The sequence below is a fragment of the Equus caballus genome, chromosome 4 (genome assembly GCF_041296265.1).
Source record: "Equus caballus isolate H_3958 breed thoroughbred chromosome 4, TB-T2T, whole genome shotgun sequence".
NCBI lineage: Eukaryota > Metazoa > Chordata > Mammalia > Perissodactyla > Equidae > Equus > Equus caballus.
The window spans coordinates 78,075,449-78,097,224 of record NC_091687.1 but is presented as its reverse complement, the minus strand read 5'-3'; the positions used below and the strand labels follow the sequence as shown (position 1 = coordinate 78,097,224).

At 39.7% G+C, this 21,776-nt stretch overlaps 1 protein-coding gene across 2 annotated transcripts in view; it reads right to left on the bottom strand.

The window, feature by feature from the left end:
* Positions 1–7,872: 7,872 nt before the first annotated feature.
* The window catches only part of MET (MET proto-oncogene, receptor tyrosine kinase), a 113,166-nt gene continuing 99,262 nt past the window's right edge, over positions 7,873–21,776 (bottom strand). For both annotated transcript variants that reach the window (XM_014739000.3, NM_001114147.1), the window contains 4 exon segments: positions 21,519–21,628; positions 19,859–20,024; positions 10,222–10,358; positions 7,873–10,113 (listed from right to left, as the gene is read on the bottom strand). In XM_014739000.3, the coding sequence (XP_014594486.1) occupies positions 9,903–10,113; positions 10,222–10,358; positions 19,859–20,024; positions 21,519–21,628 (624 nt within the window). In that variant the 3' untranslated portion in view covers positions 7,873–9,902.

Genomic DNA, 21,776 nt, shown 5'->3' with positions numbered 1-21,776 from the left:
GACTTTCACCCTCACATATTTCTGGATTGTGCTAAAATTTGGAGCTGTTTGTGGTAATTTCATTCTAGAGACTTCCACTTTGAATCTTTTTTGTGGAGCAAGGCAGATGATAAATAATAATAATGATGATGATAATAATAATAATGATAATAGTAAAATTCAAGGTCTTTAGAAATAATTACTGCCACTTACTGAGAGTTTTGCATGCATGGTTTCATTCAATCCTTGCACAATCTTACGAGGAAGCCACTATTCGTATTTCCATTTTACAGATGTGGAACCTGAGGCTTAGGAAGGTTAAGCAACTAGTCCAGAATCACGTTACTGGTAAGTGGTGGAAATGATTCAAACCTAGAGTGTCCCAACCCAAAGTGTGTCCACCTAACCTCTATGTTACAGCACTTCTATTCAGAATGAGAATAAAGGGTGGGTCTGCCGGGTCACTGGGCACTGAATTATGACTGGATTAAGTCAGTAACATGATGTTGGGCGTTTCAGGCTTCCACTTGTAGCTCCTTATGTAACGGACAAAAATCAGGTTGAGTGTGCTCCTGCCAAAAGGACGGAGTGCAGCAGAACGACCCGCTGCAGTAAACAACCCGTCTCTGTGGTGTAGGTTTACCACACATAAGTACAGTTTCCAGTGAGTTAAAAGTCATCAGTCAGCTGAAATTCTGAAATAATCCCTCAGAGAATGCTGCTTATCGGGAATGGGTGACTTATTTTTATTACCTAAGTTGAAAACCCTTTATAACTTACAAGCAGTCTGGTTCGGAACATTGCAAAAGAGAACTAGAATTTTAGAAAAGTGTACTATTTTGCTGACTTTTTTTTTTTTTAAGCATATTGATTCCGCTTTGTTAGATGGAAATAAAGAAATCTGTTCTTTAATTTTCTTAAATAAGAGAAAATCATTTCAATCTCCTCTCTATTTAAACAAAAGTTAAGAAAATATTTAAAGAATATCAGTTTGAAGGGATATCAAATTATAGGCCCCCTTAGCGGGTGAGGGTGGCCCGAAGACCTGGTCTAGCCATGTTTAAACAGCTCATATCAAAAGGGGGATAATTTTGGTGGAAGTTCAAAGTCACAGAGGTAGAGGGACAATCTCTTGACTGCTGAGATTATGCTAATAGTTTGGTCAGTAAGGTGGAGGCTTTTGAAGGACGTCTTGAGGTGTCTGGCTTAGTTTAGAACTGATGCAGGATGGAAATTTCTGGAAAAATAGACAAGAAAGTGTTAACACCGGTTACCCTTAGGAAGTGAGGATGGAGGGTGTGGGAGAATGGTCAGAGGATATTTCCTGTCCACTTTATACCTTTTGTCTAATTAAAATTTTTTTCCATGTGGATATATTTTATAAAAAAAAGAAACAAAACGAGACATAACAACATAAAGAATTGAATTGATGCAGGGAACATCTAGGAATGGGCGTAGGTTTTCAAGCAGGAAAATGATGTAATCAGGTATATTATATAATTTTGGCAGCTGGTTTTAGATCATAAGGAAGAGTCAATATGGAGAGGGCAGAATTAGGAAGCTAATTGTCAGAATAATCTTGGAATAAGACGTTGAGTAATGACTTCCAAGCCAAGTATAATTTGAGACAATATTCTAAAGCCCACGTGGAGGATCCACATTTTCTTCACATCAGACTATTTAAAAATACGATGATTCAGAGCAATCATAATTTTAAACTTGATATGCCTGCATTAGGGGGAGTCACATTTTTATTCACAGGTTAAATCTCTGTCAATAAAACAATCCATAAGTAAACATATCCTCAGAGTAAAAGTAGGAGATAGATGTATGAAAGAAAACAATTATAAAGAATATATATTTTTCCTGAATTACAAGTGAATTAAAAAAATGAGTAAGAGCAACGCATGACACATTTTGCATTAGCTTTTTTTTTTTTCTGTGAATCAACCAATGCTAGCAGCTCTGATTTTGAAATTTCTGTCATTTTAAGCATTCGTTTACTAAACTAACAGCATTTCATTAAGTAAGACTAATTCCTGAGAGCGTCCCCTTAGCCCATTAGCTTCCAGACAGTCATCAATTCCTGTGACATGTCTTGGGATGAGATCATTATTATTCTCATTATTATTTTTACCAATTAAGTTCATTTTCAGAAAAAAATATCTTTGTAGTTTTAACACTGGATATTTGCTTTCTGAAACAAGTTTTTTCAGTATCTTTGCGATAGTGATTTCTTGCTTTATCCACGTGTTTCCATAGACCCTTTGGCTACCACCAAAGCGAAGTTAAATTCCCTGTGTTTAATTCTCATAGTCTAACTAAAATTAGAAACAGCTTTGCAGAAGTATCCCGATAGGATATTTTGGTTTCTCTGTAACTTTTCTTTATTGCGACTTCTGAAATAATCTCTGAAGGTCACGCGACTGACTTCAGAAGAGAAGGGCAGGATTTCACAAAGGCTCTGAATTTGGCATTCTTGTTTACAAGGACTGTTGCCCCTGATGAATAAGGTGGTGCTTTAGTCACAGTGCTACAGGAGGGAGGGCCCAGTGTGACTCTAATGGAAAGAGCAGATGTCCCTGGAGCACAGTGACAAACGTCAAAGTGAGGGCTTTGGCTGGCAGGGAGCGGTCTGGCCATTACCACTTTCCAGTGCTTTTAGGATGGGAGACAGAAAGAACACTCATAAAACAACTGTGAAAATTATAAACAACCAAGAGAGGTAAATGAAATATGGTGCTTAAAAATTCCAAGCTGCCCAATAAAATAGGAACTGAGATTACAGATCCCATGGACCATAATGGGGAACACAAATGGTTTGGGGAGTCAGCAAAAAACAGTTCTGACACGTTTGGATGCCAAAGATTTTTAAAGTTGATCTCTTTCGGCCTGGTAAAATTTTATGCATTTTTGTCGTTCCAGCCCAGAGATCTAAGGATTAGTGGATGTTTCTGCCAGCCTGGAACTCATGTGGTGAAAAGAATGTACACATGTGACAGTGAAAAAGTGAATGCATAAAGACAAAGGGCTTATTTTCAAGAAAAGGATAAAAATTAATTATCATAGTAATCCGGATCCAGTGTTTCAAAATAATGTTAAGAGTTTAAATTAAAAATTTCTCTTTAAGCATCCTAAATATGGCCATTTTCAGCTTGGAGTTGCTTCTTTCATGCTGTCTAGTTTTCAGAATGCCTAACCAGGTAGCATTTAACTGCCCAGGACAATAGGACCTGAGCCCTATTCTAAATTGGTCTATATGAGGAGCTAGCCCTTTGTTAAAAAATAATAATAAAGGATTAGGAGTTATTTGGATGTTTGGATCTACACTTTTTATTGATAAGAAGGAAAACACATTCATCAGAATAGCTCAGAAGCATGCAAGGAGAGAAGGGAGAAGACAGAAGTTCCTCCTGTTTCCAGCATTTGTTAAATATTTGCCTTGGAGCCAACACAGTACTCGCTGGCTGACAGAACAGTAAGTCCTATTAATGATGGGCTCTTCATTACCGTAGATATGCTTTTGCAATTTTCCTAGATTTCTGCTCCAGGGTCACATGGTAAGTCAATAGTAGTTATAAACCTCTCAGCGTGGTGATCAATACCTTTGGCTGACGTAATCTAGACCTCTGGTGTAATTTACAACAGAGGACAGTTTGGGCAAGCCTTTGTTTTATTACCTTCAATTCACCAACTGAAATATTTCACTGGTTTATGACTGAAGTTATTTCCAATTTTTGATAGATAGGGAATTGAGATAGTCCTGAAGAAAAACGTCAAGTATGAAGAGGAAAAACATTTCATGGGATGAAAAGCAATGCATTTCTTCCTTTGGGGCATAATGTCTGCATACCTATCTCCTGAAATTGTCTAAAGCGCCACAAGAGTGAATCGTGTCTGTGCAGTTACCTGGGTATGTCTGGTCCTAGTCATCCAGATGGATTACAACATTAATGAAGTTTTCCTTATCTTCAAACACACACCATATAACTAAAACAATATTGTATTTAGTCTACTTTTTCCTGAATCTGAATGATCATTAACCATACATGTGAGTCAAACAAGCAACAGTAATAATCTCTAGACATGAATACTGAGGATTGTGACTCCTGTCATCGTGCCTTCATGCAACTTTCCTATAATTTAGGTGGATTCTTCCTTTCCATGTCTGTTGTGGATCCTAGGTCTGAAGGCTAAACCAGAAAAAAGGAAACTAGTTATCAGAGATGTGATTAAAGGAACAGTAGGAAGTTTGGAGAAAGAAGAAGGGATGGCGGTATTCTTCAGGTGTTCTGCACTAAGAGGAAAGGTGCCACCATCTTGTCACCCTTGTCATCCCCCACCCGCATTGCCATATCAATACTCAAGGATGAGGTGGAAATACTACTGCATAAAGCAGCTATGAGGTGAAGGATGGGTAAAGGATTTGGATTAAAACATCTGTTAGGTCCCTTTCAGGCTTAATTTCCCTTTCAATCAACCACAGGCTAACTTTAGATGGGCTCTTATTGTCTGAGACTGAAGATAATAATAATATCACAATTATTGAGCAACTATATGGTGTGCAGGTGCCTTTACATACTAGTTTTTTGTCCTCAAAAAACCTTATGAAGTAAGTAGAATTAACCTAGTTGACAGAGGGAGGAATTTAGGTCGAGAGAAGTGCAGTATTTTGCCCAAAGTCAGTCAGAACTTGATCTATTTGCCCAAGAAGCTTCACTTTGGTATGTTTAAACTGTGATGCCCTCCCTGATTTCAAAGTATATTACAAAACTGCAGGAATCAAAATAGTATGATATTGACATAAAAACAGACACATAGATCAATGGAACAGAACAGAGAGTCCAGAAATAAACCCACACATATATGGTCGATTAATTTATGTCAAAGGAACCAAGAACATACAATGGAGAAAGCTCAGTCTTTTCAATAAATGGTGTTGGGAAAACGGGACAGTCACATGCAAAAGAATGAAACTGGACCACTATCTTATACTATACACAAAAATGAACTCAAAATGGATCAAAGACTTAAATGTAACACCTAAAACCGTAAAACTCCTAGAAGAAAACATAGGCGGTAAGCATCTTGACATAGGGCTTGGTGATGATTTTTTGAATCTGACACCAAAAACAAAGGCAACAAAAGCAAAAATAGCTGGCACTACATCAAACCAAAAAGCTTCTGCATAGCAAAGGAACCATCAACAAAATGAAAAGGCAACATACTGAATGGGAGAAAATATTTACAAATAACATATCTGATAAGGAGTTATAGCCATAATATCTAAAGAACTTATATAACACAATAGCAAAAAATCAAATAATCCAATTAAAAAATGGGCAGAAGATCTGAATAGACATTTTCCCAAAGAAGACATATAGATGGCCAACAGGTACATGAAAAGATGCTCAACATCACTAATTATCACGGATACGCAAACTGAAACCACAATGAGATATTACTTCACATCTGTTACAATGGCAATTATCAAAAGAACAAGAAATAACAAGTACTGGCGAGAATGTGGAATAAAGGGAACCCTTGTGCACTGTTGGTGAGAATGTAAATTAGTGCAGCTACCATGGAAAATGGAATGGCAGTTCCTCAAAAACTCAAAAATTGAGGGGTTGGCCCCATGGCCTAGTGATTACGTTTGGTGTGCTATGCTTCGGCGGCCTGGGTTTGGTTCCTGGGTGTGGACCTACACCACTCATCAGCAGCCATACTGTCGTGGTGACCCACATATGAACTAGAGGAAGATTGGCACAGATGTTAGCTCAGGGAGAATCTTCCTCAGCAAAAAATAAAAAATAAAAAATTGAACTACCATATGATCCAGCAATTCTACTCCTGGGTATTTATCCAAAGAAAATGAAAACATCAACTTAAAAGGCTATATGACCCCTATGTTCACTGCAGCACTATTTACAATAGTCAGGATATGGAAACAACTTAAATGTACATTGATGGATGAATGGATGAAGAAAATGTGGTATATATATATACAATGGAATATTATTCAACCACAAAAAAGAAGGAAATCTTGCCAGTTGTGACGACATGGACAGAACTCGAGGGCTTTATGCTAAGTGAAATAAGTCAGAGAAAGACAAATACCGTACGATCTCACTTACATGTGGAATCTAAAACAAAAAACAAAAACACAAAAAACCAAGCTCATAGATACTGAAAAGATAATGGTGGTAGCCAGAGAGGAGGATGGAGGGTGGGAGAAATGAGTGGAGGGAGTCAAAAGGTACAATCTTCCAGTTATAAACTGTGAAGCCTCTTCAAGAGAGTTTACAAATGTAAGAAATGATAATTCTAATACTCACTAGTGCAGTAATTTTGTTTGTCTCTTTCATTAAATTCCTTGGGGTGGGAGGGACTATTCATTCTTCAGTCTTCATTGCCTAGAACAGTGCCTGACATATGTAGATGCTCAATAAATATTAATTGAATTAAATGAATACTAATCAATTTCTTTTACATAATGCTAACTGGTTTCCTGAACTAAACTGGGTCAATCAACAATGGGAGAAGTCAGCATTCAAACATTTAATTTGCTCTACAGGTTTTATATCCCTTCCTCATTTTTTTTTTTTAAAGATTGGTACCTGAGCTAGCAACTGTTGCCAACCTTTTCCTATTTTTTTTATTCTTCTCCCCAAAACTCCCCAGTACATAGTTGTGTATTCTAGTTGTGAGTGCCTCTGGTTGTGGCACATGGGACGCCGCCTCAGCGTGGCCTGATGAGTGGTGCCATGTCCGTGCCCAGGATCTGAACTGGTGAAACCCTGGGCGGCTGAAGGGGAGCGTGTGAACTTAACCACTCAGCCACGGGGCCGGCCCCTATATCCCTTCCTCATATTTCTTTATGATGCAATCTGCTGTCTAGGTCAGAAAGAGCAAAAACACAATGGATGCCTACATTGTGAAGTGAAAGATACTGTGTTGATTAAAAATTCACAGCATCAAGCAAAACTTTGCAAAAGGATATCTTTTTATCCCTCTCTCCCTAGAAAGGTACACCCCCGCCCCTCAACAGTGTTCAAAAAACATCATGGGAGCTACATAGGTAATAACCGTATCTGTGGTGGTTTAAAGTGGATGATTGAGGATAAGAAAATTCTGTTTCAGTTCAGCAATTGTCTGAGAATCTACGTGCCAGACATGAGGGATATAAAGATACAGGTTCTTGTCCTTCAGAGGCACAGGGTCTGACTGAACTTCCGATGGAAATGCATCTCTTGGCCAGGAGGCAGTCTGGCTGGGTACAAGGGTTGAATTCTCTCTCAGTAAAGAATCAGCCCCCATTGTATTTTGTAAGCACCAGTTTAAACTTGGGTTGTTCTTTTTTTATCAGATTGCTCCAAAGTGCCACATGATTCTCAGATGACCGAAATATCACCTCTGCGTTCTCTTACCATTACAAGAATATTCATGGAGACAGCCTGAAGGTAGTTGCTCTTGTAACCGGGGGCTCTTGAACAGTGGGAACCTGTATAGATGGAAAGGGTAGTTTTAAGGGGGTAAGAAGGCCTCTTTCCTCCAACTTTCAACTAGGTATTTCTATGCTAACTGTGGGGTTGCAGCTCTGTTGTCATATCTTCTGGTTCACGGATGCACTTTGCTGGAGCCACGTGCCCTAGCAGTTGAAAGATTGTCAGAGAAATGCAAGTAATTTGGCAACTCAGGGCCAAATTAGAAACCCAAAGGCTTCCAGAGATTCAGGGATGCAAATTAGTTTAGCTGCTCATGCATTAACTTGACTAAGGTTCTCATAAATGGACCATCTTGAAGCAGCCAGGTGAAATCAATCTTAGACATCCTGTGTCATTATGTAAAAGCAGGCAATCAAGCGTGACTAGCAATAACCAACTCTCAGTATACAAGATGATACAACACTTAATTTTAATTGTATGATTTATCAAAACAACAACTATTAACATACAAAGTACCATTCAGCTCAAATGCAGGTATCGGCAGTGACAAGTATCTAATTCTTAGAAGAATCACTTATTCCCACAATCTGTCCAGACACATTAATCTAAGGACACGTTTATAAATAGCAAACATGATTTTCACATTGCAGCTTTCTCAAACATATGTACACAGGTGTGTAGTCTTGTTGATGGGTTGTTTCCATAAGTTCTTTCTATACTTGATGCATTGATTCTCCTGACATTGGTAGAGATAGTTATTTCTTTCTGCGGAGTAGATTTTTTTTTCGTCATCCACCATTTACAATACTCTGTGAATTAGTATCACTCTTTACACTTTTGAAATAGTAACATTTGAATGGGAATATCTCTGCAGTACAATTCTTTGTGTCTGCTGGTAAGTTCCACCAATGTGAAAGAGCTTTTGGTTGTGATCACTCTCTTGCAACAATAGCCCAATTCTACTATTGGGTTTTAGTGTAACGCCTTCTCTTTATAGCTTGCTGTGTTAACCCTTGGCTTCAAGTCCTGGTGATGTAATGAGGGTGGGGTGTACTGGCAATCAGTAGATTTCCTTATCATTATTTACAGCTATTTGAAACCATGCTGTTACTAGTCCAAGTCTGACATACCTTTTCTGAAATGTTCACAGTGCAGTATTTTTGTGGCCTAACGAAAATTTTCTTATATCATTAAAAATAAACATTTTTATAAAAATATAATACTTTAAATGTTTACATTGACAAAACCAGTTAGAGTATCCTGTGCCACATGCACCATACAGTAGTAAGCACAAAGTCCCACAGAACAAAACATCACAAAAGTCCTGCCCAGAGTAACTGTTCATCCTGGCGAAATGGCCAGAACTTTCAATTGCTTTTTTTTCCCCTAAAATGTGTTTTGCTTAACACAAAATATACCCTAATGCAAAACAGGACTCCCCAAAAGCTTTATTGTCTCCAACTGTTTTGGGGATAGGAAGTTGCCACTTGAGAAAGAGGCTAATATTCCAGGCCATTGATCATTTCTTTGCCCTATATGAGAGCTGTTTTTGGAACCAATGAACCTTTTAGTCAGATGTATTCTGCTTTAAAAACATGCTGAATTACCTTAGACACACTTATCATCACAAATTACTTGTCTTATTTGCAGAGACGTCATTTAAAAAAAATATAGACAAAACATCTAAATGTCCACATTCATTAGATCAGAATAGCATCATTCTCAAACAGTTGATTTTCAAACGACAACTAAATATTCCATTGTGACTAAGCTATTTTATGAAAACCTTCTTCATGTCATCTATGTACAATATGTAAATATCCCTATTAATTTATAAACACATTTCATGTCCTGTTGTTTTGAAATGTTGACTGTGTTGCCTATGGATATTTCTCCCATAAGAGGAATGTGTATGCAAAAATTTAAAAGAGAATGTTTGCCTAATGGGCAAATGACAACATCAGTAATAAAAAATGTTAGAGACCATACAATATATAAAAGTTCTTTGAAACGCTTTAATTCTAAACGAGTGGCCTGGTCCTGGGGCTGCCATATATGTCCTGGACACTACCGCTTCTTTTGAATTTTCCGTGATCAAGAAGTCCTCAAAATTCATCGCCTCAGTTCCTCATGTGAAATCAGGAGAGATCCCGATTTTCAAAAATTTCAACCCAGAATTCAGGTTTTGGCTTGACTGTGACAGGAGTGTCATCATAGCTGCAGTGTTGCCGTTGGACACTGGCCTAGGGGACAAAGCTTCTGGCTCTGATGCTTTGTCAGATGAGAAATTCCTTAGAATCCAGTTATTTTAAATAACAATATAAGGTCCTATAATAGTGCAATTTTGGCAGAAGCAAAAAATATCTGGTGGCCTTTCAGTGGCCAGGCAGTGAAAAAACATTGGACAAAGGGTGGACTGTTGTTTGGACAGTTCTGTGATGTTTCTCAGAAGGGGGCCAGTGGTGTACCCATCCATCATGTATCTACCTCGCCATCAACGTTATCTTGTGATGACAACAGAGAAGGATATGGAGCAACACATTTCACATTCACATAAGTAGCGTTCACATGGACGTAGTGCTCCCCGATGAAAGTAGAGAATATCGCTGATATCCTGGAGACCAGTTCAGAAAAGGATGGGCGCAGTTCAGCTTTAGGGTGCCAGCATTTTAGCATCACTTCATACCTGTTTCAGAAAGGAAGAAATGCTCTGAGAGACCCTTTGAAGGCAAGCATTTCTGCAAAAGTAAAGAATATAAGAGCTATAGAGGATTCTGTCAGAATTTCTACTTACAAGGGATCTGGGCAGTACTCTGGTTGTAAGAGCCTTCTGCCTTGCAACAAGTAAACTGTTATATCAAAGGTGTTGACATCGGGATAAGGTGGTGCTCCTCTTGTCATCAGCTCCCAGAGGAGCACGCCAAAGGACCACTAGTCAAACAAGGGAAGGGAGAGTCCATGTGAGAGGAGTTTGACTGTACAAATGTGAAAGGTGATCAGTAGGTCTTAATAACTAAAACTTGGCTTAGAATATTCAGTACTATTGCTGTTTCGGGCAAAAATTTCCTTAAAGGCAGTCAGTAAACTATACTTTTTATGACTTGTTTAAAGTAGAATTGGATAAAGTTTAGAGCACAAGTAAATGTAAAGTTTTCAAAAAGACTGTCTGAAGTCCACAGGATGAGGAAGATTTCGTCTGTAGTTAGTGGAGTATGAACTTCAAGTTCTCTCTTATGGATCAAAGCATTAACATGTTTCTATACTTCTCTTTTCCAATCTTTCTCTTTTCACCACAATTTTAGATTATTAGTAAAAGAAGAAGACAAATAAGCCTTGCAAAATTTAAATTTGTGGGATTTCACAAATGAATGTAAATAGTCTTTAAGAAACGTAAGGTATCTAAAAGTTAATGTTAAAAGAGAAGATCTAAGTCAGTATAAGTAAAAATCCATATTAAAAACAGAAGTTATAAAACTGCTAGGCAGCAAGTCTCTCGACTGAAAACTAATTTCAATACAATAACTGTAATTTGAGAATGTTAAAGTAGGAGATTAGTATAAAACGGTTGTATCAGTACTTCACAGGAAGATTGCAGGGACACCAGGAAGTTAAGAGACTTTCTAAAAATTCCTCAATAAATATGAATTCACACTAGGATAAACATTTAAGAGTTCTTGACTCTTGGGTCTTGCTTGGTCTACTAAACTGCACTAAATACGCAATTTCTTGATTTAAAACACTAGGAATAGATCAGGTCATACACATTATCTCCCCCTGGACGTGTGCCAAGGTGATAATGACACAATGAGGGTAAGTCAGCATGTGTGGGTCACGCCAGGGCAGAGGACCCAGGCAGTCAGCTCTTGCTTAGCCAACACTTCCAGGACACTCATGGACTGAGAAGCCTATGGGGGGAGAAAGAGGCTCTGAGAAAAAAGAAGCTTGGAGGGGAAGGAGAATGCAGACCAGACAGGTGGAGTAGGAAAACCCTGAGAAGGAAGTGTAGCTCGTAATATGCAGCGGGAAGGAAAATAAAGCATGTCCTTGAACCTTGCGATCAACCGAAAGAAAGAAACCAGGCACTGTAGTTGTTGATACAAATCTCCCTTAATGGCTCTTTCCCTTTGCCCAAGTGCAAGAACCCTTTAAGACTGCCTTGACCCAAATTGAGGAAACAAACTCTTTCCCAGGTGGGAACTAGGTAACTTTGCTGTCTTCCGCAGCCTTTCAAAATCAAAGTTTTCAAAGCTTGAAAATCCTAGGAGTCACTTCTGACAACTTCATTGTGTTAACCTTCAAGTTCCAGAATTTGCATTAAAATTTAAATCAATTTAACAAGCATCTAGTGAACCTTGATTAGGTTACTGTCCAAGTTAGGTTACTGTCCAAGTTATTGGATAGGCCCCAAAGCTGATTTAACAGGGTTAAGAGTATTGTGCAACTAACTGACACATAAAACAGTAAGATATCATAACTGTAATATAGAGCAATAACAGAAAAGAGGTACAAATGTGGAAGTCAAAGAGATAACAGTGGGGTAATGAGAAAGGCTTTAGGAAGAAAGTGACAGTACAGTGGGTCTTGAAGAACAGGGAGAATTTGTTTAATAGGTACATGCACTGTGAGGGCAGAAAGAGCATTCTGGATGGAGGCAGTGGGCCTAGGGGTGAGAGTACTCACGTGTTTTTTTGAACTGTCAGGACAATAGGTCACTCCGATTGACGTGTGCAGTACATGAAAGGACGGCAGACAGATAAGGTTGAAACAGGACCATGCTGTGGACGTTTGTGAATGTTGAAAGTGGGTTAAACTGAAATCGATGGGACGTGACTGGAGTTGAGCTCCGGGACATTGCATTTGTAAACACTACGCTTTAGACAAATAGGGGAGGTGATCCACAATACGGAGACCAGTCAGGAGGCTTCTGAACAAGAACAGGTGAGAGGTGCTACTGCACACTGGCAACCTGGAACCCCGAGACTGAACCCCGAATTAGGGGGGTGGGAGAGAGTATGTATCATATAATGAGCTGAGCACAGGCATCATGCCCTTTAAAAAAATGATTATCTTGGGGTCAGCTCCATAGTGTAGTGGTTAAGACCAGCATGCTCCACTTTGGTGGCCGAGGTTCACAGGTTTGGATCCCAGGAGTGGACCCACACCAGCCATTCAGCCATGCTGTGGCAGTGACCCACATACAAAATAGAGGAAGACTGGCACAGATGTTAGCTCACAGTAAAAAAACAAAATGGAAGACTGGCAACAGATGTTAGCTCAGAGTGAATCTTCCTCACCAAAAAAAAAAATTGTTTTATTTAATCCTTATAACAACTCTGTAATGTAATTGGTTTTGTAGATGCTTTAAGGATGAGGAAACCAAAGTTCTGAGAGGCTGATTACTTGTCTGGGATCAGGTCTCCCTAAATGCCTAGGCTATAAGTTTGTCTGGAGGCAAATTCACAAAAAAGGGGGGAGAGTTGCATAAGTTTCTGAGGAACTATAGGATTTGAGCAATAACTGGGTATCAGAGGAGGGTTGGAGGACTCGAGGGACTGGAGACGTGAGAGGGAGGCAGTTTCCAGGAAAAGCACAGTCCTGTCTGCATTCCAAACTCCCCTTAACAGCTTTGCACTGACAGGATGGGGAGGGGTGAGGCGATGAAGGAGAATGATGACGACCAAGAAGGGTGGGGAGGGTGGGGGAAGACAGACAGAGAGAAAGAAGAAGGAGTAGGAAGAGGAGGAGGGGAGGGAGGGAGGGAGGAGGAGGGGGGAGGGAGAAAGAAAGAGGGAAGAGAAGGGGTGGGAGAGAGAGGGAGAGGGGGCGTACAATGTATGTGCTTTAGGAATGAGGGAAACAAGTCAATTTTAGTTTCAAGATAGGAGAGCTCTGCCATTCATCCTTACTGTGGGAACGGTTAAGTCTTTTTGAACATCTGAGCACCAGCAGTAAGCTCATCTAAAGAATCTCTGCCTAACTTTATCAAAGGTGAAGACCAAAGCAGTGACTAGATGTGAGAGAGTGTCATAAGCTATAAACAATGATAGAAAGGGACACTGCTGAGGCAAGCAGGGAATAGAGACAGCCAAATGTGAGCATTCAGAAGTAGGTAAACTGAGATACAAGACAATTTGTAGAAAACTACAATTGACTGAAAAAATGGATAAATTAATAACATTTTTCAACTGGTAAACTGATAAAATTTTGAATAAAATTTAAAACTTCTGTTCTTTGAAAGATAACAGTAAAGAAATGAAAAGTCAAGCCACAGACTGGAAAAATATATATGCAAAAACACGTATCTGATAACACATACCTCATATTCAGAATATATGAAGAACTCTTAACAACTCAGTAATAAAAAAAACCCAATAAAAAAGTGATTTTCTAAAATTTATTTATTTTAGAAAATAAATTCTAAAACTTAAAAAAAATGGACAAAAGATTTGAGTAGACATTTCACTAAAGGAAGTATAAAGATGGCAAATAAACACATGAAAAGATACTCAACATCATTGGTCATTTGGGAAATACAGATTAAAGAGAAAATGAGACAGCACTACAACCTATTGGAATGGCTAAAACCTCCAGATTGACAATGCCAAGTGCTGGTGAGGATGCTAAACAACCAGAACTCTTACATATTACTGTTAGGAATATAAAATGATACAGCCCCTGTCGAAAACAGTTGGTAGTTTCTCATAAAATTAAACATACACTTATCTTATTACCCAGTAATCCTACTTCTAGGTATTTATCCAAAAGAAATAAAAAATTATGTTCACATGAAAACCTTTAAGAAAATACTATAGAAGTAATAATTACATATAAGCAATTTCCTAAAACTGGAAAGAACCCAAATGTCCTTCAAATGGCGAATGGATAAGCAAAATGTGGGACATCTGTACAATGGAATACTACTCACAAATAAAAAGGAATGAATTACTCTGCTATAGAAAACAGTATGGAGGGTCCTCAAAAAATTAAAAATAGAAAATAGAATTACCATACGATCCAGCAATCCCATTTCTGAGTGTATATTCAAAGGAAATGAAATCAGTGTCTTGAAGAGGTATTTGCACGTCTATTTTCATCGCAACATTATTCACAATAGCCAAGAGATGGAAGCAACCTAAATGTCCATCACCAAATGAATAGATGAAGAAAATGTGGTATATACATACAATGGAATTTATTTAGCCTTAAAAAAGGAAATCTTGTCACATGCTACAACACGGATGAACCTTGAGGGCATTATGCTAAGTAAAATAAGCCAGTCACAAAAAGACAAACTCTACATGATTCCACTTATATGAGGTATCTACAGTATTCAAACTCTTAGAAACAGAAAGTAGAATCGTGGTTGCCAGAGAGGCTGGGAGGAGGAGGAAATGTGGAGTTGTTCAGCGTCCATAGAGTTTGTTTTGCAAGATAAAGAAGTTCGAGAGAGCAGTTGCACAACAATGTGCATAAAGTTAACACTACTGTACCCTACACTTAAAAATGGTTAATAGAAGGACCTACAACTATAATACACAACGATGTACTGAGGGGCTTTGGGGAGAAGAAGAAGGAAAAAAAGAAGATTGGCAACAGATGTTAGCTCAGGTGCCAATCTTTAAAAAAAACAACTCGTTAAGATGGTTGATTTTATGTTATGTGTTTTCTCACCACTAAAACAAAAAGAGGAATAACTACTGATACACTGACGCCACTGATACCACAACATGGATGACTCTCAAAGGCATTATGGTGAGTGAAAGGAGACAGACTTAACGGCTACTTACTGTGATTCCGTTTATATGACGTTCTAAAAAGGTAAAACTCTAGAGCCAGAAAACAGACCAGTGGTTTCCAGGTCCCAGGGAGAAGGGAGGAGCGGCTACAAAAGGCACCAGGAAATTTTCTGGGGTGATAGAACTGTTCTATGTCTTGGCTTTGGTGGTGGTGGTCATACAACTATATGCATTCTTCACAACTTGAAGAACTGGACACTAAAAAGGGTGAAGAGCCGTTATATTGCACAATGGAGATGCCATTAATGGAAATAAAGAAGTGAGGAATTGACAGTTGGCAGGAAGGAATTTGACTTTGAACATGGTAAATTTGTGAGGCTGAGGAAAACATCCAGAAAGAGAGGTTGAAAGGTGACTGGTGATGGGAATGGTTGAAATTGTTGAGGCTGGCTGACACCTGAAAACCAAAATCCTGGGGGACAGTTGTATGATGTGGGATGTGAAAGAAGGAAGAGAAGCTGTCAAGGGTAAAGAAAACACAACCAAGAAGCAGGAGGAAAACCAGATGGTGCAGAGTCCCAGAAACCAAAGAAGGAGGACATTTCAAGAAGGAAGGAGTGGTTGACAATGTTAAATGCTGCAGAATGCTGAAGCAGGATGAAAAAGCCAGCTTGTTGAACAACTGAGAAGTCAATAGTGACTTTAATGGAAGCATTTGTGCTAAGTGTGAAACACTGTACAATACTGGGTTTGAGTAACTGCAAGTATAGTGGCACTCCCATTTTTTCTGAATGAGTTTCAAGAGCATTCAGACTTTAGCTGAACTCCTTCTGAGTATTTGTGAAAAAGTGGACCTTCCTACAAGCAGGCAAGTTTTTGTTTGTAGGTTTCAACATACATAGAGCTTATGACATGCTTTTGGAAATGTTCCATGTCAACATTCAAAAGACTGTGCTATCCTGGAAATGAAACTTCACGCAAATTTATCCTTGCAATCAATAACCATTTGCCAAAGCAGCACTGTGCAGGGATTACCCAGTTTCACCCTTTATGTAATATACTATAGTGTCTTTTAATGAGAGGAAGAGAGACACAGTACTTCATTTCTACAGAAGCGTCTGTAAATTTCCAGTCAAGTATTTGAGTGATAGTTGCTATGTGAGAAGTGCTGGCCTCCGTACTCTGTGAGTATATTGGTGGAGGTAGGGGTGTGTTTGTGGGGTTGTCAAAAAGCTCAGAATCTCAACTCTTGCCTTGAACAGCCAAAATTTCATCAGGCTCTTTTTGTTTTGTCTTGTTTTAACAGCTTTGCTGAGGTATAATTTATATATCATAAAATTTGCCAATTGTAAGTATACCGGTGATGATGTAAATTTACATAGTTGTGCAGTGATCATCACAATTCAGTTTTAGATCAATTCCAACATCCCAGAAAGTTCCCTCATGCCCATTTATAGTCAATCTTCACTCCCACTCTCAGTGCTAGGTGACCACTGATCTGTTTTCTGTCTCTACAGTTTTGTCTCTTTCTAGAAATTTCATTTAAATGGAATCATTTAACATGTAATCTTTTGAGTCTGCCTTCTGTCACTTGACAAAAAGTTTTTTTTTTTGAGGAAGATTAGCCCTGAGCTAACTGCTGCCAATCCTCCTCTTTTCACTGAGGAAGACTGGCCCTGAGCTAACATCCACACCCATCTTCCTCTACTTTATATGTGGGACACCTGCCACGGCATGGCTTAACAAGCAGTGTGTAGGTCCACCTGGGATCCGGGCCGGTGAACCCCAGGCCGCCAAAGCAGAACGTGCGCACTTAACCGCTGCGCCACTGGGCCGGCCCCGACATAGAGTTTTTAAGGTTTATCCATGTTGTAGCATGCATCAATAGCTCCTTTATATTACTGAATGGTATTGTTCCATTGTATAGATGTACCACATTTGGTTTATCCATTCACCAGTTGAAGGACATTAGGATTGCTACTGATTTTTGGTTACTATGAATACTACTACTCTGAACACTGATGTACAAGTCTTTGTGTGAGCATATGTTTTCATATTCTTATTAGTTAGCTATTCATGTATCTCTTTAGTAAAATATCTATTTAAATCTTTTGTCTATTTTTTAAAATGGAGTTGTCTTCTTCCTGAGTTGTAAGAGTTGGATCTGGTTCTTAATGGTAGACTGACAGTCAAGTCTGGGTGAAATGTAGGTTCTTGGAAGATGGGTTAATTCTCCCTATCTTATGCCTTCACCTGCCACAATCACTAACACGTCCCCAGCCTAACTCTCTAGTACCCACTTCTTTCATTTTTTTCAGAGCCTTTCAGGATCAGAATCCCAGGCATTAAGCTCTAACATGTGCTATCACATCCTCGTCCATCCTGAAGTCCCAGTCGTTCACCACATCCTGTGTCACACTTGTTTATTGAAGATAAACTCCCAGTCACCCTCAACTTATTCTCTTTCTCCCCCACTTCCTCAGGAACTGAAATTCTGCTTTCACTGGAAGACTAAAATATCTTTGAAACTCTTACCAACAGGGGCCACACCTCTCCCTCTTGCTAACTCCCAGGGAGGAGGGTAGATGACTTCTCGCTTCCCAACGCTGCCCTCAGATCCCTGTGCCCTGTTCTCTCTCAACGGCCGGCAACCCTTTCTCTTTTGAGGCCTATGCCCTCCATTAACATTATTTTCTGTCCGTCTTTTCGCTGATACCACTGTTTACACTTTTTCCCTTTTCAGTTGTTATCCTCAAGGACTGAAACATTCATGTTTCTCTACCTCCACACATCACAATCCTCTTGACTTGCAACATGCAACAGAATAAGTGTACTCTTTATTCAACTCAATACCCAGGCTCCTCGGCACACTCTAGACCTCGAAGTCACTCAGCTTCCAAGATCCTTCTTGTGCAGTGAGTAGCAGTGGACCCTGTTGATCATGTCTCATTTCTTATCGAAACTTTCTCTTCCTCTCCCTTTCATGATGGTCTCTTCTCCTGACTCTCCTACCTCTGCTTTTCTCCCTCACTTCATATATGTAGGTTCTCCTGAATAATTGTTTTTGGACTCTCAAAACCCTACTTCTAGCCTTGACCTCTGTTATGGACTGAACTGTGTCTCCTCCCACCGCAATGCAAACGCTGAAGCTCTAACTCCCAGTGTGATGGTATTAGGAGGTGGGGCCTCTGGGAGGTAACTGGGTTTAGATGAGGTCATGATGGTGGGGCCCTCATGATGGGATTAGTGCCCTTTTAAGAATAGACACCAGAAAGCTTGCTCTTGCTGTCTCCCACATGTGAGGACACAGGGAGAAGGCAGCCGTGTGCAAACCAGGAAGAAAGCTCTCACCAGAACCTGACCATGCTGGCACCCTCATCTCACACTTCCAGCCTCTGGAACTGTGAGAAATAAACGTCTATTGTTTAAGCCACCCAGTCTACGGTATTTTGTTACGGCAGCCCAAGTTGACCAAGACAACCAAAGAGGTTGTACAGACTACAGACGCACATTTCCATCTGCCTAACAGACTTCTCTGCCCGGACGTTCTACTCCCAAGTCAAACTCACCACGTTCAAGGCTCAGCTGGTATTTTTCTTCCTAAACTGGCTTCTGTTCTCCTGCTTCACATACTTGTTATTGCACCAGTATACAACTTGGCTCTTCTTTGACTTTTATCAATTTCTTGCTAAATATTGTTAATTCTACCTCTGAGATGCCTCTCTTTCCATCTCTTTTCCATTCTCACAGCCTCTCTATTATTTCAAGTTCTACCTCTCACTTCGTCTTCCTGCATCCACTCCTCTCAGAACATCTTACGGAATGAAGAAAGACTGTAATCTGATCACACTTTAATGTTTCCATACGGCCGGAGAATAAATTCCAGACTTGCTAGTTTGCTAAGGACTTCTATGATCTAGTATGAATATATTTTCCTCAATTTACTCTCATAACTTCCCTCTGCGCCTTCTGTTTTTGCCCAATCATCCACTGCTTACTATTTCCTCAGAACTTTAAAGACGCAGATACTTCCCTGCCCCTCTGCCTCATGTGGATTGGTATTTCTTATTTCGTTGCTCATTCCATCCTCCCTTAAGGCCCATTTCAAGCACCACCTCCTCCACCGGGTGGAAGGGCAGAGCAGTGGCTCTGGCTGCTCAGGTGAGCACTACCCTTAGTGCTTAGGTGCATGCCTTCTGAAGCTTGTTCTATGAGAGAAGGATGACCTCTGCAGATAAAGGAGAGCATGTTTCTAGCTAGGTGCAGGGATCATGCCTTCACTGCTAGACCTGTCTGTTATAGCTTCCAGATTTCTCACAGTGAATTCCTGCCTGCCTTGAGCTATGAGTGGCTGGACTAATCCCAGTCTACTTTATGTGACAGTTATTGATGGGCATGCCTTCTCTTCCCTGCTGAGCCAAAGCTCCTGGAGGACACGGTTCATGCCTGGTTCAGCTCTGGGCTTCCCAAGCACCTAGCCTGGTGCCCTGCTAGACAAATGTTTTTGAATAAATAAAGGGATTTATGAAACCATACTATGGGTACCTATTAGACAATCAAGCTCATTTTTACTTATGAAGAAAACTGAGATTAGTGGTGAAGGTTTCCTTTTTAAAAAAATTAGCCATAAAACTACTAAAAATGTGGGGTATGAAAGTAAAAGAGGAGAAGGTTCGGGAATGATCAATACGTTACCACATCTGACTTGGTGGTAAACTTCTGAGTTTGCAGACTCTCTAAAGCCATCCACTTCACAGGCAGTTTTGCACCTGTTTTGTTGTGCACACTATAGTATTCTTTATCATACATGTCTCTGGCAAGCCCAAAATCAGCAACCTTGACAGTGAATTTTTCATCCAGCCTACAGAAAAAAACAAAAGTTATTACTGGTGGCTGAAATAGAATAATTTACAGCAATGCTGAATATCTATTGATTAGAACAAGCGACTTCAGTATTTGAAATCCATAACTTCTGCAGGAAGGGCTTCATTGGGCCTCCATTGACTAACACTAAACTACAATGGACTTCTTGAATAAAAATGCTTTACATTTACATTACAAATTAAACAGGCCAAAGAAAGAGATTACGAATGATATGGCATAAGAGAATCCTTTTTTCTTTAAAGTATGCTTTTTGGTGAGGAAGCTTGGCCCCAAGCTAACATCTGTTGCCAATCTTACTCTTTTTTTTTTTTTTCTCCCTAAAGCCTCAGTACATAGTTGAATATCCTGGTTGTAGGTCATTCTAGTTCTTCTATGTGGGATGCCGCCACAGCATGGCTTGATGAGCAGTGCACAGGTCTGCACCCAGGACCCAAACTGGCAAATCCTGGGCCACCGAAGCAGAGAGTGCAAACCCAACCACTCGGCCATGGGGCCAGCTCCAGAGAATCCTTTATGCTTTAACATAGATCTGGAGACGTAGTAAAAGTGGTCCCCCTCTCAGCTTTCCTTTGTGGCTAAATCAAGTACGCCAACTGACTACCCAAAACAATTGCCAATCTCCCCTTGTCAGCTTATTAGCAATACTCAGTTTCATGAGGGAGATATGCCAGGTGACTGTTATTTCACTTTTTCATTCTCAAATGGTCTAGATTAGAACATAAAACTCATATATCCCACCACTGAGGTAACAGAGAAATAGGATCCGTCGTAAAGCTTCTAAGAAAAACAGCAAGGTTCGACAACAATCAATTTCCGCTATCTGAGGCTATGTATCTTTTGTTTAAGCTGGCTTTTATGTTGTTACCTTGACCAAAACCAAGGTAGGAAATTAATAGCACAGCTCTTTCCTTCACACATACCCTAAGTCATGAATCAGTGCCGTGCGAGGGAAAAGCACTGAATCAATTACAAATTGTTGACTGTTGTATTAGACAGCCCAGGCAGCCAGACACAAATAAAGTTCTTTGTATATTCATTCCCAGATACCATTTTTGGTAGGGCTTCTGCAGGTGACTTCAAATCCACTCTGGGAAGTTATACTATGTTGGTATTTGTGTCACCAGCCCTCTCCTTTTCACTGGAAAATGCTGAATATCAAATTCTCCTTCTCAAATACTAATGCAGTGTGAAACCACAAGATTGGGGGCTACCGGTGGGAAGGAAAAGAAAAGCAAAAGCACACAACAGCTGTTTAAGACCCCCTCTGGAGAGTCCCTTTTAAATTCTCCATTTGATAAAGACTGAAAGCCCCACCTACATCCCCAGTTCTCATATACCGATTAACACGGTAACGGAAACGAAGGACTTTTGCATAAGAAGAGAAAACATCCTCACTAGGCTTGAACAGTGGGAAACAGATTCCTCCTTGTCACTCAGTTTGCACTGTGGGCACAGAGATTCTCATACTTACATACAGTTTCTTGCAGCCAAGTCTCTGTGGACAAACTTTTTGCTTGCAAGATATTTCATGCCTTTGGCTACTTGAAGACCAAAGCCAATAAGATCTTTTACAGTTGGGTTCTGTAATCAAAGAGAATTGGAAACATAAACTAAACACCCACTGTTCTAGCTATGATCTCAGAATTCTGAAGCATTTATAAGAGTTATCTTGTTTCACATAATAACTTGTGCCCTGTTGATGGCTGCAATCATTTATTAAGTACCTATT